The following is a 16,264-nucleotide window of genomic DNA, read 5'->3' on the forward strand; positions in this document are numbered from 1 at the left end:
TCATACCTGCACTTAGCAGCATTTTCAGTGGAGAAAATCAGCTCAACACTCAATAACACATGACATTTCTCAAATAGCAGAATCTGGGAATTTCCACTGTCCCACTTATCTGCCCTCAGTAGTAACTTGTGTGCAAGCACAGTAGGAGTTAGAGAGTCCCTGTGTATAATGTCACTACAGAAAGGAACACTGACTATTTTTCATATGTCATCACTAATTTTGTGCTCTAATCTCAGGTTTAAGTATTTAAAAATAGACACAAACATTCAGGTATTGCCAGGCATTTGGAAATCATTGCAAATACAGCTAAATATCCAGACAAAACTCTTCTGGCTAGAGTATTTATTTTACCTCTTCATGTCCAGAATGCTTCAAGATTTCTGAAGGGTACAGAACATAGCTCCTTTACTGCACTTCACTTTTTACTAGCACAATGAATTAATCCAAGTGGAAAACACAGGGGATGATCATAGAGGACACTTCAACTATATACAAACTCCTCGAAAGTGTGAATATGTTTTTCAAATACATAGCAGTTTCCACTGAATTAATAGGTGAGAAAGAGAAATTCAGAATATTTCAGGACATACAAGTATTAGATAACCATAACCTCTCTGATAAACACAAGGAACAAACCACATACACTCCTCTCAAACTCTTTCACTTTCCACCTCCTTCATAGAAATATTTTCAACACAATTTACAATTTTGGGGTCTGTCTACTATAAAAACATGTTCCTTTTGCAGTGTTTTTTTCAAACCACTACTAATAAAATATTCTCTATTTTGAAAGTCTGGCTCAGCAGTGATGATTTAATCTAGGTAATTTTTGTTCAGTTGGCCCAAAATACTTTACCAAAGAACACTAATTTGAAAAAAAAAAAATAGCTCCTCTAAGTGTGGGGGTTTTTTTCCTATAGAAGAGTTGTAGTCATGTTTCGTACATGCTTTAGCAAGGAAAAAAGTTAAATCACTTAAATTTGCTTTCTTCTAAGCAGCGACACTTTTTTAACAGATACTCAGTTAATTTCAGTCTCAAATATTGGCAAAAATGTCTTTAGCTGTAAGATGTCAGAGATGGATTCCTCTCTTTCCTGGTAAAAGTCAAGCCCAGTTAGCAGCTCCACATCCCGAACACGTGCAGAATGAGCCTGAACCCTTTCTTCAACCCATTCGGAAAGTGTCTTATTTTCCTGCCAAAACAAACAAGAACAATGTTCAAACACATAAAACACACTGTGTTGTTTGGTGGTGCTGTTAGACAATAGCCAGTGATTGAACTGTTTTGACAGACCAAAGGCCTCCAGTTGGTAAAACTTCATTCAGGTTTTCTTAGACATCTTTACGGCCTTGCATTTAGGGATCTCACTCAAACATAATCAAATGCATGTCTCGTCTCCCTCCAAAGAGACAGAGAGCAAAATTATGCTGAAATGGCAAGTATGACTTTTAACTGCAAAGTAGTTTAGTCATGTTTTAAACACACAAGTAAGGACAGTTTATATGGTATATATAAACTAGCTGCAGTGCTCAGGCTAGCCAGACAACAGGTACCTGACAACCTGAACAAAGTCCTTACAGCAGCTCAGTCTTGATTGTTGGACAGCAATAATAATTGCTGGACAGACAGGGAAAATAAGAGAAATTTAAGCACTACTAAATCATAAATATTATTGTTCAATTCTTTTACTACAAAGTGTTTTTTAGCAAACAGATGGTAATTTGCTTTTCTGTTACCAATATCTGCCTCTGACACAAATGATTCACTAAATTTATATCACTGCAAGACGCAATGAATATAAAGTCCAATGATACTTGGGGTTTGTTGATAAACGTTAGAAAAAACAGATGTTAATTTCTAAACTACAAAGACTAATTCATTCAAATTATTTATTTTGTATATTTAGTCAAGTCTCAACTACCAAACAGATCCCTGGGCAGTTGTGGATTAACCACACCACAAATGAGGAGACACCCAAGTTGTTTCTAAGCAGCAGAAGCTTGCACCTGTCTGGAGTTATGAGTTCAAAGTTATAAATAAACTAAATAAACACAATTGTATTGCTTTGAGGGCCAATTCAAGTCTGTGCTGCTACACTTGTGTGTTGGAAGACACCATAATACACACACTGAGCTAAGGAACCTTCTGCATCCCAGAGGTTATGGAATAGACACTCCGCTGGCTGAACGATACATATTACACTCAGCTGATTTATTTTGTGTGTTGCAAAACAGGAGATTTACACTGTTAGTGGTAAGCATAGATCTTATTTAATTCAAGTATGAATTTCAAGTGCAGAACCATCCATCAAATGCCTACTGTTTAATTTCTGATAAATCATAGAACAGTTTGGGTTGGAAGGGACCTTAAAGATCATCAAGTTCCAACCCCCCTGCCATGGGCAGGGACATCTTCCACCAGGCTAGGTTGCTCAAAGCCTCATCCAACCCGGCCTTGAACAGTTCCAGGGAGGGCGCAGCCACAGCTTCTCCAGGCAACCTGTTCCAGTGCCTCACCACCCTCAGAGGGAAGAATTTCTTCCTTATATCTAACCTAAGTCTACTCTCTCAGTTTAAAGCCATTGCCCCTTGTCCTATCACTACATGCCCTTGTTAGAAGTCCCTCTCCAGCTTTCTGGTAGGTGCCCTTTAAGTACTGGAAGGTTACTCTAAGGTCTCTCTGGAGCCTTCTCTTCTCCAGGCTGAACAACTCCAACTGTCTCAGCCTGTCTTCATTAGGAGAGGTGCTCCATAAAACTGCAATGAAGGATTGAAGGAGTTTTTTTAGCTACACTGAAGGGAGTAACACTCAAAGTCCTCCGGAGTAAGTTTATCCTGCAGTCTTCCATAAAGCTACCTCATCACCCTGTTTGTCCTGTGCTGCTGTTCTCAGCCCTTCGCAGGTGACAGCATTTCCAAGTCCTCTTATCAAACCCTCCTTTCTTCTTCTTTCTTGCCTCCTATCAGCTCATTAGTTTCCAGCTACCTCTCCTGGATCTTCTTGCTCTCTTAGTCATCTCTTTAGCTCTCAGCTCACTCTCAACTTATGGGGAATGAATTAATTAAACATTTAGACTTTTAAAGATTATCCAGATGACTAGATTCCACTCGGAATCAGTTCACAAAGCTCATTGGCACACAAAAGCATAGAACTATACTTACAGCACAGCTTTCAGTATTGTCAGGTCGATGAGGAAGGATAAAAGACAAAGCATCCAAGGAGCCTGAACAGTTCAGTGGTGTGTAGGACTTGTTCTTGCAGCTAGTCAGAACCACAAAGTAATGGGTTGGGACAGGGATTTCTGTATTGTTTACATGCCTACAAAACAAAAATTAATTAAGGGATTTATCTAGATATCAAGTACTGAAGCCACTGATAGAATCATAGAATCATAGAATCATAGACTGGTTAGAGTTGGAAGGGACCTTAAAGATCATCTAGTTCCAACCCCCCGCCATGGGCAGGGAAACCCTCCACTACACCAGGTTGCCCAAAGCCTCATCCAACCTGGCCTTGAACACTTCCAGGGATGGGGCATCCACAACTTCTCTGGGCAACCTGTTCCACTGCCTCACCATCCTCAATGTAAAAAATTTCTTCCTTATATGATGCCACTAGGAATTTACAGAACTTATCTCAGCACAGATCTGTCACTACTATATGACTTTTACTTATTTTATAATCGAAATAAATACCTGATGGAACAGACAGCCTCACTATCTGTTTCATGAACAGTCAAACACAAATTGATGAGTCCTTCTGCTACAAGCAGTCCCACTGAAACCAACAAGATTGCTTAGGCGGTCAACACTCTATTTTGCCAAAGCCAGAGATTTCTATATCTGGAAGAAGCAGGACAGAGCATTGCATTTGCCCTTTGTTAAGAAATTAAGAATTTCAACCACATGAAACTGAATTGGAGAACTGTGACAAGAAAATTAGCTTCTGGTTCCTTGCCAGCAAGAAACGCCAGAATGGTGACTTGTGGCTATGTGCTATAGAAAGCAGTTTAGGATACGTGATTGAAAATGTCTTTGCCTCCCCTTTCTGCCTATTTCTGGCTATTCCACAAACATGATCACTTTACTGTATAAACTTATGAGCAGCTGAATGCTTCCCAAATTTGCTGTGTGTCTTCAGTATTCAACAAAACACCATCACTGAAATCATTATACTGCTTCATATGACTGACTAACCATGCTGAATAAAACATGCTTATTCCAAACTGTAGACAACATTATGTGGTCAACTGGGTATTACAGCATTCTGCTTGGAAGGAAGTTCCAGTCTCTCCTCCCTTCCACCCTCCTACTTCGTGGCAGAGCTGATTTTCCTATTCTCAAACCATTTTTGACAGATGTGGTATTAAGTCTAGCCTTGAATAAAACATCTTCAGTGACAGATTCAGCTCTGCAGATTTCCCAGCACTTTTCTACTACATAAGCATTCTTACCGTCACAAGGCATTTTCCCTATGTTTGGAACAAAGTTGTTTGTTCTTTTTATTCTTATTCTGTTTTTTTTTTTGTCCTTCTGTTGACATTCCCTAACATAAATAATTGGTCTTTATCTCTTATATTTCTCTTCTATAGAATTGTTTTTTGTAAGTCTTCTCTTATTCCTGTTTCTATACATAGATGAAATTTTAAAATGTATTTTGTTATGCTACCAGAGCTCACTAAAATGTACCTGGAACTTGTCAGACCTTCAAGTGACTTGTGTAAGCCATAGCTATGCAAAGATACCACTCAGAAATGTTTCATGTTACATTCCCAGTTACATGATTCAGTGAAGGCAAACACAGAAATCTGATCTTTGATAAAACACATCAGTTTGAAACAACAGGGAGAAACAACAAGCATGTGAGTGAGAACATCAAAGTGAGAAAATAATGCTTAAATACATCTGCATATTTAGATGTCATATATTCTCCCAGTATTTCTGTTGCAGAGGCCCAAAAATCTAAGCATAAGCTTGAGAAGTAGGTTACTGGTCTGTATCTGTCCATGTGTACATGCAACTGCAAAGCTTTCTTCTCTTTACTGGAACTTCAACTTCCACAATGCTCTGTTTGCAAGAGTATTTGCTGTTGTATGAGTAACAGTGGATGTAGTATTGTAAAGGGAATACTCCATTCTCCATGATACTCGTTTCTTGTTGTTTTTTAATAGAAATTTGTTTGTGTGGAAACACATTGGGAAATAATCTGGAGTTTCACTTCTGGCTTTTCCATGTACTTACAGCTTAATTTCGTCAAGAGTATCAAAATGGCCATCGTAATTGTAATCAAACACTGGTCCACTGACAACATTTACTCCATTCCTTTCTCTAGCATACTCTTGAAGAAGTACATTATGAAAATAGTCCCATATATCTGTCATTAAAAGAAAATATAAGCGTACTTAACATAAATTTGAAGTTATTTCCCCTCTAAATAAAAAGAACACACTTCCTTTTTTGCTATAGATGAATAATAAAACTGTCTGTAAAATCAACTCTGTTTCACAAAATTTGGAATTCATCAGACAGGACATACTCTTACTCACCATTGAAAGAGGCATGGTGAATGTTATTATAGCTCTGCAAGGTCCATTGCACTACTGGAGATAATGCACTCGATCTGAAGCTGAAGCTACAGCTCTAGAGCTGAGAGGTCATTAATTTCTGGCCTATCTGCTAGCACCTGCAACTGTGCCAATCAGTAGGAACTGAGATGATGGTTTTGTGAGAGGATTATTCACCATTTGAGAGTTAATCTGATTCTACAGAACTCATGTCAAATATCAGTAGGCAATTTGGCTTATTTCACAGATGTTATTTGAGAAAAATACAATTTGTAGGATATAAGCTAGTGAGACTATTTGAATATTTACAGCTATCATGGGAAAAAAAAAAAAAAACAAACAGATGAATTTGAGAGCTTGAGGGCATCCCCTACTGATTCGCCTCTTGCTTACAGTCTAGAGTAACTTCTTGTAAGTTTAAATCTCTTGTAGAGTTTTCCTTGGAAAATTAGATTTTTCATAATGTCTTTGACTTACTGTGAAGATTAAAGCTACTTAGGTTTGCTGGATCTCTGGTTTTTATATGACATGACTGAATGAATAAATGAGGTCTGAATGCATTAGAAAGGTAGTTACATCATTGCTTTCCATCCAGCTTTTTGCTTACGGAATTCCTTTTGTCTAAGAAAATAAGTCTAGACCTAAGAGTAAAAAAGGATGATAAGCAGTTATAGAAAATGTCTTATCAGTGATTACGAACAAATGTGAATCAGGCTGGATGGAAAGAGATAATGTAGCTTACTGCACTTGCATAATAGAAACATCTGTCTGAACTAAGATTAATATTCTCTGGTTTGAGTTTCTGTTTGATGAAACAGACACCAGATCAGGGCATTGGTTACAAACTTCGGGCAGTCTTGAGACATTGCAAAAGGAAAGAAAAAGTGTCATTCTCATTCACCTTGAGCATTTCCCCAAGGGGATATGTTCATGACAGTTTCATAGCCAGCATTTCATGTTAGGGCAGCACACAGGAGATGAAGAGGATATTTAAAAGCGAACAGGTATGCTTAAGCAGAGGTCAGACAGGACTATATGCAGAAAAAAAATTAGCTTACATAAGTGTGTTTTAAAATTTCACACATCTACTTTTAAAAAGTTTTAAATATGTTTGCACAGGATCTGGATATACTGCAGGCCAAGCATTAATGTTTTTAAATCCTTGTCATAGATTTATCAAATCCAGAAGCATAATTACAGAAAATTAATTAAAATTCATCAAACCTTTGCAACTTACCTCTGAAAGCTCTATACATGGGAACAATATTGCTGGTGAGTAAGGCATCATACTGTTCAACAGCAGATGAATTGAAATCTATACAAAAGAACAAAGTATAAATGAATAAAATACTATACAAAGATTAATTTGATTAATATGTCACTATAAATTGCAGGTATATGCAATTCAATTACATTTTATATTTGAGCACGAGTGTATGATCCTACTGCAAATATATCTCCAAAGTTATTTGTACAATCAGTTCGATAAAGTAATTAGCAAATTTGACAATAGGCAATTAATATTCATCAGAGGAAGAGGGACAGCCCTTCACTCCAACCCGTTACATCTTTCCAACCAGTTTCCATCACATTCAAGCTGTTCCATTTTCTACAGAAACATTTAAATGTTCTAAACTGAAAATACTTAGATACAAGTAGCAGTTGCCCTGCATTTGGTCAGTCTACAAACACTGGAAACCTTTTTCTGCCCAACATGCTGATCCGAATACGTTTGTTTTGGTGTTTGGGTATATGTTTAAACATAAACCCACATCCAGCTGATTAAGACTTTCTAAGCTCTAGCTATAAAAAGAACCGTGCTCACTGGGAGGGTAGAGGAAACTGCGGGTGAAGGTCAGCCCTTCTGGGTAGTTGGAACAATTTTGGCTCTGAGCAACAGGGATTCTAACATCAGCCCGCAGACAGTCTGAAACAGTGGGAGGAAGAGGAGATGTGTCTTCCTGTGAAAAGGGAAAAAAAAAAAGTATTACACCCACAGCTGTGGCTAACCCAATGCTTTGTATGATTTTAACTTTCTAGAACGGACTTCTTTGAATCTTCTCCTATTTTCATAGTGAATCAGGTCAATACAAGTAATGGACACTAACCGATGTTTTCTGCCTAGTGTTTTTCCTCTACTTCTGTTTTTAGGTAATTCAGGGAAATCCTTATGGAGCATGTAAAATTGTAGTAGCAAAATAAGGTTATACCTTAGGCAAAAGAGGTGACAAGTTTGGCTCATTCGTCACTTTTACGTATTTCTGGCAACACAAACTTGATGTCACATCCTCCTGGAAAGGAGGTAGTGTATAAAGATGACACTATCACCTCATCTTAGCATCTGAGGATGCTGTCTCCATAATAAGAGTCTGTGCTGCTGAAGAGCTAAAGCTAAATAAATTAATAGTAAATTCAGTACATTTTACTGGCTAGCTTCACTAACCTCAACGAGACATGCCAACATGCACGCTAGCTAAGATCTGGCCAAAAGTGATTCTGATGAGTATAATTGTTTCTGTAACCTTTACCTTTTTTCCTGTAAACTCTTCTATAACCTTTATAATAATCTTATGATAGCATTAACTAAAACAACAAAATGTGCTTTTATGTCTTTAACTGCATTTTCTTTTTCATACTCATTTACATGCGATTTATTTTCATTTTGGTAAGAATGGAATATATTTAGTTGTTTTATACCTTTATAAACAGTAGTTAAACATCTAAATTGATTTTCAGTAGATTGTTTATTTTGATTGAATAAAACCAAGCAGAAGTAAAGAACTGGAATGTTCTTTTGCCTCTTGATTTAGTTTCTTTACTTACTTTTATTAGAAATCCTGTAGATGCCCATATTATGGTCATGTTGTATATTAACGGAAAATACATGGAATGACATATAAAAGAAAAAAGACTGCCTTTGCCATCTGGGCAGACAAGCTGCCATTGTCAAGCAAATGTAAATGCCAATACAAACTGACATCCAATTTGTTTGAGCAATTTGCCCTTTCTAGTGTCCAAATCAATATGGCAGGGTTACTGGATCAGCATAACGGAAGAAACCAATGTTTTAAACTTAATGATTGCGTTGTGATATTCAACAATGGCTTCAACTTTTTTATGGCCTCTGAAGGGACATCTGAATCAAAGTTCTGAGTAAACACGCCAAGGGCTGTCCTGAAGAGAATTTCATCCTTCTCACTAAATACAGTGGGCACACCTAATGTTATCCAAATACAGCAGGGAATTTACTTTTGGCCTATATCATGGATCTGGGTTATTAATAGCATTCACATTTTCTCCAACCTGAAGCAGTGAGGACACCACTCAACTCTTCTCGGTATTTCACATTTCTTGAAGCTAACTTATGAGCTATAAGCTTGAATGCCAGCACCAAGGCAGGACAGTGTTTTAGAGCTGTCTGTTCATTACATATGTAAGACATCATATAACCTGTATTTTCACAAACAGTCCCATACATTTAGGAGATGAAGGCTGCTCACGGCTATTTCCATTGGACATCACAGGAGAAAATTCTCCAACTGAAGAAATAATGAACCTGTGAACTTTTAACATACTGAAAAATCAACCACTCAAGAATATTTCATCTTGGTTTTTTTTAAGAATCTACAAGTCAGCAAGAAAACAATATCAAAAGCTGCTGAGAGATGAGAAAGGCTATGTCTGTGTCACCTTTTAGTACGAGATCAACAGTTAACGCAACCTCAGATTGCAAGCTGTATTGCCAACGCTCTGAACTAATACACTCACTCTGCTACAACCTCTCTTCATTTCTTTTCCTCAGAATAGAGGAATAAGCTATTTTAAAAAAGATTGTCTATCAATAAGTATAGGACGATTCTCAAAGAAGCTGTTGAAAGTGCTCATTTATTAAGAAATGAGATCTTGACAGTGAGACCCACTGCCTCAAAACTTCAGAACCAGAAAAAAACATTCATCACCAATTCAACAGCTTTAGCCCTTTGGCTCCTTGTCTTTCAGGTCAAAGTGTCTTCTGAAGAAAACAGTTACAACTTAAAAAATGGCTTTGCCTATCACATCATGCATTACCTTTTCTGATGCAGGTAATTGTCTTTCAACAAGCTAGTAATTAATGTCAAGAAGCATGAGTTATTTGCATTACATGACAGACTCTAAGCATCTGCTGTGGTCTTCAGCCACCTCCAGGAATCTTTTTTCAGTAGTCAAGAAGAAAAAATACTAAACCACAAAAAACAGAACTCCCATAATCCCCAGTGCACTGAGCTTTAGTTCAAAAAATCCCAGTGATTTATGCAAGTCTCATTGCTGTTTTCATCCCATTGCAGGATAGACTAGATTGTTATACATTTTAATATATTTTTTATAGTAACCTTCAGTGATTCTATATAGCAAAGCTATTTAAATTCCAAGGTGTCTGCAGGTAGGTTGAGGGACCATCTTCTTGCGAGAAAATCTGCCTTCCTCCCTAGCAGATGAGTATAAAACCTCAAGAAAATAAATGTTCTTCAATCTTAAATTTTTCTTTGACTGAGAATACTAAGCAATGAAAACTCTATCTGATAGAGTTTATTTAAGATCTGTGACTGTATTTTATTCGTAATACCCCTGATTCTGATATCACATGCAGGCACAATAATACTGTGAGGACTTGATCAGCCAGCCCAGTTTGAAAACTTCCAAATCACACAAAAACAGCAAAACTCCAGTCTGTATCATCTATTTTACTGTTTAAGCCCTTCTTTATAGCTAACTAATGTCAAGAAATGCCCTACCTTACAAATCGTGTAAATCAACGCACAGGTTTTATCCACAACATAAATAACCTAGGATACAATAAAAATTCTGTAGTAATTGCAATTTTCTGTCATTGGCAAGTATTGCAGCCAGAGCTTGCAGTCAAAGGCACTAGCTCTATCCCTCTTTCCTTCCACTGCTGTTAGAATTTATAAAGCTTTTTCCTCTTGATCAGTACATGTTGTAATAAAAAATCACGATGTCAGCTAACTGTGTAAGGTAAGTCAGTGGGTGAGCTCTTACACTTACAGCCTTTCACCATTATGTCTCTCAGAGTATTACAGAGGAAATTTATTCTTTCTTATTCAGGTTGGATGGAGCCTTGAGTAGCCTGATCTAGTTGAGAGGCGTCCCTGCCCATGACAGGGAGGTTGGATTAGATGATCTCTGAGGTCCCTTCCAGCCTATGCCATTCTATGATTCTATGATTCTATGATTCTTTCTGTAGAAAACATACCTCATTGTATTAGAGTCTGCTGTGAACTATACCCTCCAGTACTTCAGTCTCAATCATTCGCTCCTTCCCACAATGTTGCATAAACTACTATAAGAAACTTCCACAAATATGTATTTTGGTTGATTAAGATGTTATATTGGGCAAGAACTTTCTTTATGTGCTTTTTTCCCAACAGCGAATTTGGTTTTCAGCAAACGAAAATGTCTGAACAGTTATTTGCTTTTTTTTGAGCTTTTTGCTGCCAGTGCTAAAATATTAAAAAGACTCCAGCTCTGGTGAGACTTCATAATCTTTTAAAAACAAAATCAGAAGAAAAATCTGCCCACAATTAACTGGTTTTCATTAGGGCAGTGGACTTTCATAGTACAGTATAAGAGCAGATCTTTAAATATGACTAAGCAAAACCAATCTTTGTTGAAATTGACATATGTTTCACTAAACTTTAAGCCTTCTTAGGGTTGGACTTGTGATTCTTCACTCAGATTGTGAAAAATCAGTAGGAAGTATGGAGTAAAACTTTCTGAAATACTAACATCCTAGCAGCATATATTTGATTAAAATAATTTCCCCACATTTGTACTGATAAAATAAGAAATCAATAGACATCAATAACAGTTCAGACAGAAAAAAATCAATGTAAAAGTTATTTCCTCAGGGAAACCTGGAAAAAGGTATAAATTTTAGGGGGAATTAAGCCCATGAATGTCCACTAGTTTACTGACCCTAAAACCAAACAATTTATTCCAGAGACATATACCCTTGAACTCTAAGAGGTTCATTCAGCTATAATTATATTTTTCAGAAGTTATATAATGTAATAGAGAGCAAATAAACAGAACATTCAGAAATATGCATTAATGCAAACTGTCTTGCAGAGCTGTACAAAGGTTTGTTAATATGATATTCATAGGAAAGCTTAAAAGCTTCTGATTTTGGAAATGACAGCCTCAGGAACTTACAGGCAAGTTGGAGCACTGTCTTGACAGCTTATCCCTTATACAGAACAGGCTTAATGGAACCAGCTTACCAGCAGCTCTATTCTTCTATATCTCTTGTGCCCCTAACAGATGGCCATTCCCACTTTTTCAAACAACATTTTAAGATAGTTGTAACTTAAAAGACATCAAAAACATTTTTTCTTTTTCAGACATAAGGGCCTTAGTCACATGATATCCATCAGCCCTTAACCAGGATTCCTGATGAACGAGCCACATTTTCAATCCTTTACATTACATATTTAAGAATAGTAAGGACATTTGATAACCTACAGGCTTATTCACAGTGTATGCAGTCCACAGTGGCATCCAGATACCATAGCTGTATCCACTCACATACTGATGATGGGAAAGGAGGCAGTAGACGTTTTCCTTCTGAAGAACTTTAGGTCTCCCATATGGTAAATGATTTGAGTTTGCCACCTTTACTAGAATTTAAACAATAATTATTGATTCATTCTTCTATAATATTTTGGATAGCACAAAGGTTTAAGAGAGCAGAGAAATAAAGTAAATCAAAACATTAATAAATACAAACAAAACCAACAGTAAACATGAGCAAGTTTCTTTAAGCTCTTAGCTTATGAGGGAATAAAAAAATGTAGAAAATAGTTTCTACGTTATGCTTAACCTACAAAAGTCAATGTAATATATCAGGCTTGAAAATTCTTGTTTCTTGCCAGTGGAGTGAAATTTATATCTTATTTAGAAAGGAAGCACTACAATGCTCCCTAAAATTTCCAGAAACCCCATAAAAAAGCACACAAATATCTATGGGAATTTTTGATCAGAGAAAGGCAAATTTATGGTTACAAGGTGGAGAACAAGAGTTGTGGCATATAGCCTGGAAGGGCTCAGGCTTACTCCAAAGACCACTGAAACCTGTATGTTTTTTTCCAAGATTCTAATGGGACTCAGATCAAATTCCTATGAATAAATGTTGCTATAACAGTATCAATCAGCATTTTTTAAAGAAATGCAAAGAAAAAAGAAAAAAAGATATGCTTCTGACTTGGCCTTCCTACTTCCCTTTAAATGGTAATTAACATTGCAAAAATTCCCACTGAAATTAATTATATAAAATCTAAACCAGGCATAGATTTTAAAATATTGCTGTCCTTTTTGTTTCTTGCTACTTACTTTCTTCTGTGGTGAGATTTAACCTCTCATTTAGTACTGAAACATTTGATATCTGTAAAATAGAAGAGAATCATCCAGAATGAATCTGTAATTTAGAAAAAACAAATCAAAAAGGAGATACTTGAAAAAGATGAATGAAAGATCCCAGAAGCCTCTACTTACATGCTGGCATGTACATTGTAATTCATCTATGGGAGTCAGATGGGAAAATGGACATGAAGAAGGAGATGATTCTTCTGTTGCATGTGCAGGATTGTAAAAAGGGTTTTTTAAGAGGTGATTCAAGCTGCCATGTGTTCCATTGTTTGGTGCTGGTGTAATATGCAGCAAATCTGTTGAAACATTTGAAATTTGTAAACATATTTTAAGACTAAAATGGCATTTTAAAAAGTCTTTATCCTTCCAATTCTATGCATTTCCTATGCATTCATTCTAAATATAGAAGAAATATCTTATTCCATTATCTAAACTGTTATGGTAACTACTAGCATCAACTTGCATTTTCTAGGTGTGAAGGTTCATTGCTGTCTTCCACTGCATCAAGATTTGGTAATTATGTATTTGAGTACTGTTGATACAGTTTTATACATTGCCATAACTTTCATAAGATTAGATGATTTAATGCCGAGTATGAATGTGATTGCAAATGCATCACATTGTGAAGAGTACTAGCCTATTGCATTTTTGTGTGATGCCTTAATCCGTATTTTCTGATGCACATGCTTCCTAATTGCTCACTGCCAGGACTGCAATGGTCCATCTTGAGTAGTCAGCAAGAGTGGTAACTCAAAACGAGGTTGATATCCCACAATTATTCCACAGGCATCATTTCAACAGCAAGCCTGTGTGGAAGGAGGGCTTCTCTCTGATTCTTTGGTGGAATCCTTCTGCAATCAGAAACAATCTTCAAAGCAGAACAATTTTGGCAGTTAATCTTTCAGCGCTGTTCAGAAGGCAAAAGAGCATGGCTTCACTGTTTTGTGTGAAAAACTTAGCTTTTGAATGAACTCACTCACTTTTTAGTTACTCTTCTTTTAGCTCTTGCAACACCAGTATTTGAAAACACTATTGGTTTATCATCTAAGGTGCTGGACTGGTTCTACTCACCACAGATAAGGTTGTAAACCTCAATGTTTTCAAAAGCATCCACTTCTGTTTTCTCTTTAAAGCTTGGGCCATATGCTAAGAATATAGCCTAGATTGTAACAAAACAAAAGTTGTTATCTAAAGGAATCCTAATTAAAAACCAATTCAGTTGCATTTTACAGAAACAAGGACACTGGAACAAAATACAGTCTTTTCACAGTCATACAAGTCAGAATACAGGATTGTTCTGATAAAGAAGGCAAATCTCGCCCATTGCAAATAATCTAAAGAAAAATGCAAAACATAAATTCATTTCTCAGGATACTTTAAACTATATAATGAATCCGGGTGGGGGTGTGTTCTTTAATATTTTGATGCATACTTACCAAAATTACTGTTTCCTGTGTTTCAGATTCACACTTTTTTATGTTTTCATTGTAACAGCCAGTAACAATGCCATTTCAACCAATGCAGAATTCAGTGTCCTATAGCTAAACATGGTATGCTTGGTTTACTGTAGTCTCTCTGGCTCCATGGAGTTAAGGTGAGCCCAGATGAGTGCACCCTCAGCAAGTTTGCAGATGACACCAAGTTGTGTGGTGTTGTGGACACGCTGGAGGGAAGAGATGCCATCCAGAGGGACCGTGACAGGCTGGAGAGGTGGGCCTGTGAGAACCTCATGAAGTTCAACAAGGCTAAGTGCAAGGTCCTGCACATGGGTCGGGGCAATCCCATGCACAAGTACAGGCTGGGCGGAGAATGGATTGAGAGCAGCCCTGAGCAAAAGGACTTGGGAGTGCTGGTGGATGAGAAGCTCAACATGAGCCAGCAATGTGCGCTGGCAGCCCAGAAAGCCAACCGTATCCTGGGCTGTATCAAAAGGAGCGTGGCCAGCAGGTCGAGGGAAGTGATTCTGCCCCTCTACTCAACTCTCGTGAGACCCCACCTGGAATACTGCGTTCAGCTCTGGAGTCCCCAACATAAGAAGGACATGGAGCTGCTGGAACGAGTCCAGAGGAGGGCCATGAAGATGATCCAAGGGCTGGAACACCTCTGCGATGAAGACAGGCTGAGAGAGTTGGGGCTGTTCAGCCTGGAGAAGAGAAGGCTCCGGGGTGATCTCATAGCAGCTTTCCAGTACCTAAAGGGGGCCTACAGGAAAGCTGGAGAGGGACTTTTTACAAGGGCGTGTAGTGATAGGACAAGGGGCAATGGATTTAAACTGAAAGAGGGCAGATTTAGGTTAGATATAAGGAAGAAATTTTTTACGTTGAGCGTGGTGAGGCAGTGGAACAGGTTGCCCGGAGAAGTTGTGGATGCCCCATCCCTGGAAGTGTTCAAGGCTAGGTTGGATGAGGCTTTGGGCAACCTGGTGTAGTGGAGGATTTCTCTGCCCATGGCAGGGGGGTTGGAACTAGATGATCTTTAAGGTCCCTTCCAACCCTAACCATTCTATGATTCTATGATTCTGTGGTAAGTTTCACTACAGGATCCCAAGGAAGGATCGACACTACAGGATCGATAGGACAAGGGGTAATGGTTTTAAAATAGAGGGAGGTAGATTCAGATTGGATATTAGGAAAAAATTTTTTACCACGAGAGTTGTAGAACACTGGAACAGGTTGCCCAGAGAGGTGGTGGATGCTCCATCCCTGGAGACGTTCAAGGCCAGGTTGGACGAGGCCCTGAGCAACCTGATCTAGTTGGAGATATCCCTGTTCCTTGCAGGGGGGGTGGACTAGATGACCTTTGAAGGTCCCTTCCAGCCCCTAAGCATTCTATGATTCTATGATTCTATGAAGCAGGCCTTGTACGCATTGATGAAAGGCAATACAAATATGTGGACCCAGTTTGTGCTCACAGTTTACACGACTGAGTGACATAGAAGAAAAAGCACACTACAAAAACTATCATAATTCTATATTTTGGTGGTTCACCTAGCACATCTCGATTGACGTGAATAGAAATCATCTTACCTCCATACTTTTAAATTCATTGTTATAGCCATGGTTACCCCCATCACAATATGTGTAACTTTCATCCCTAAGGAGAAACCGTCATAAAGTGTAAATAAAAATGGCAAAAATAGAACCAGTTAATAACAGTCATTGTGACTCAATGGACTCTGGATCATGTTTTAAGAACTGACTCTGGCATAACGTTGTAGTACTTTCTGCTCATCCAGTGTCCACTTTTACGAAAATCTCTTTCTCTGTAACAGAGATTGC

General features: G+C 37.8%; 1 protein-coding gene across 1 annotated transcript in view; it reads right to left on the bottom strand.

Annotated features, from left to right (window-relative positions):
* Positions 1 to 1,019: 1,019 nt before the first annotated feature.
* Positions 1,020 to 16,264, bottom strand: part of ENPP3 (ectonucleotide pyrophosphatase/phosphodiesterase 3) — a 45,207-nt gene continuing 29,962 nt past the window's right edge. The window contains exons 16-25 of the mRNA XM_086632078.1: positions 16,013 to 16,079; positions 14,058 to 14,145; positions 13,113 to 13,282; positions 12,951 to 13,002; positions 12,084 to 12,238; positions 7,390 to 7,525; positions 6,802 to 6,879; positions 5,242 to 5,374; positions 3,163 to 3,319; positions 1,020 to 1,193 (exon numbers count right to left, since the gene is read on the bottom strand). Of these exons, the coding sequence (XP_086488204.1) occupies positions 1,020 to 1,193; positions 3,163 to 3,319; positions 5,242 to 5,374; positions 6,802 to 6,879; positions 7,390 to 7,525; positions 12,084 to 12,238; positions 12,951 to 13,002; positions 13,113 to 13,282; positions 14,058 to 14,145; positions 16,013 to 16,079 (1,210 nt within the window). The remainder of the gene's footprint in view (positions 1,194 to 3,162; positions 3,320 to 5,241; positions 5,375 to 6,801; positions 6,880 to 7,389; positions 7,526 to 12,083; positions 12,239 to 12,950; positions 13,003 to 13,112; positions 13,283 to 14,057; positions 14,146 to 16,012; positions 16,080 to 16,264) is intronic.

Source organism: Tauraco erythrolophus, chromosome 2, assembly GCF_009769465.1.
Source record: "Tauraco erythrolophus isolate bTauEry1 chromosome 2, bTauEry1.pri, whole genome shotgun sequence".
NCBI lineage: Eukaryota > Metazoa > Chordata > Aves > Musophagiformes > Musophagidae > Tauraco > Tauraco erythrolophus.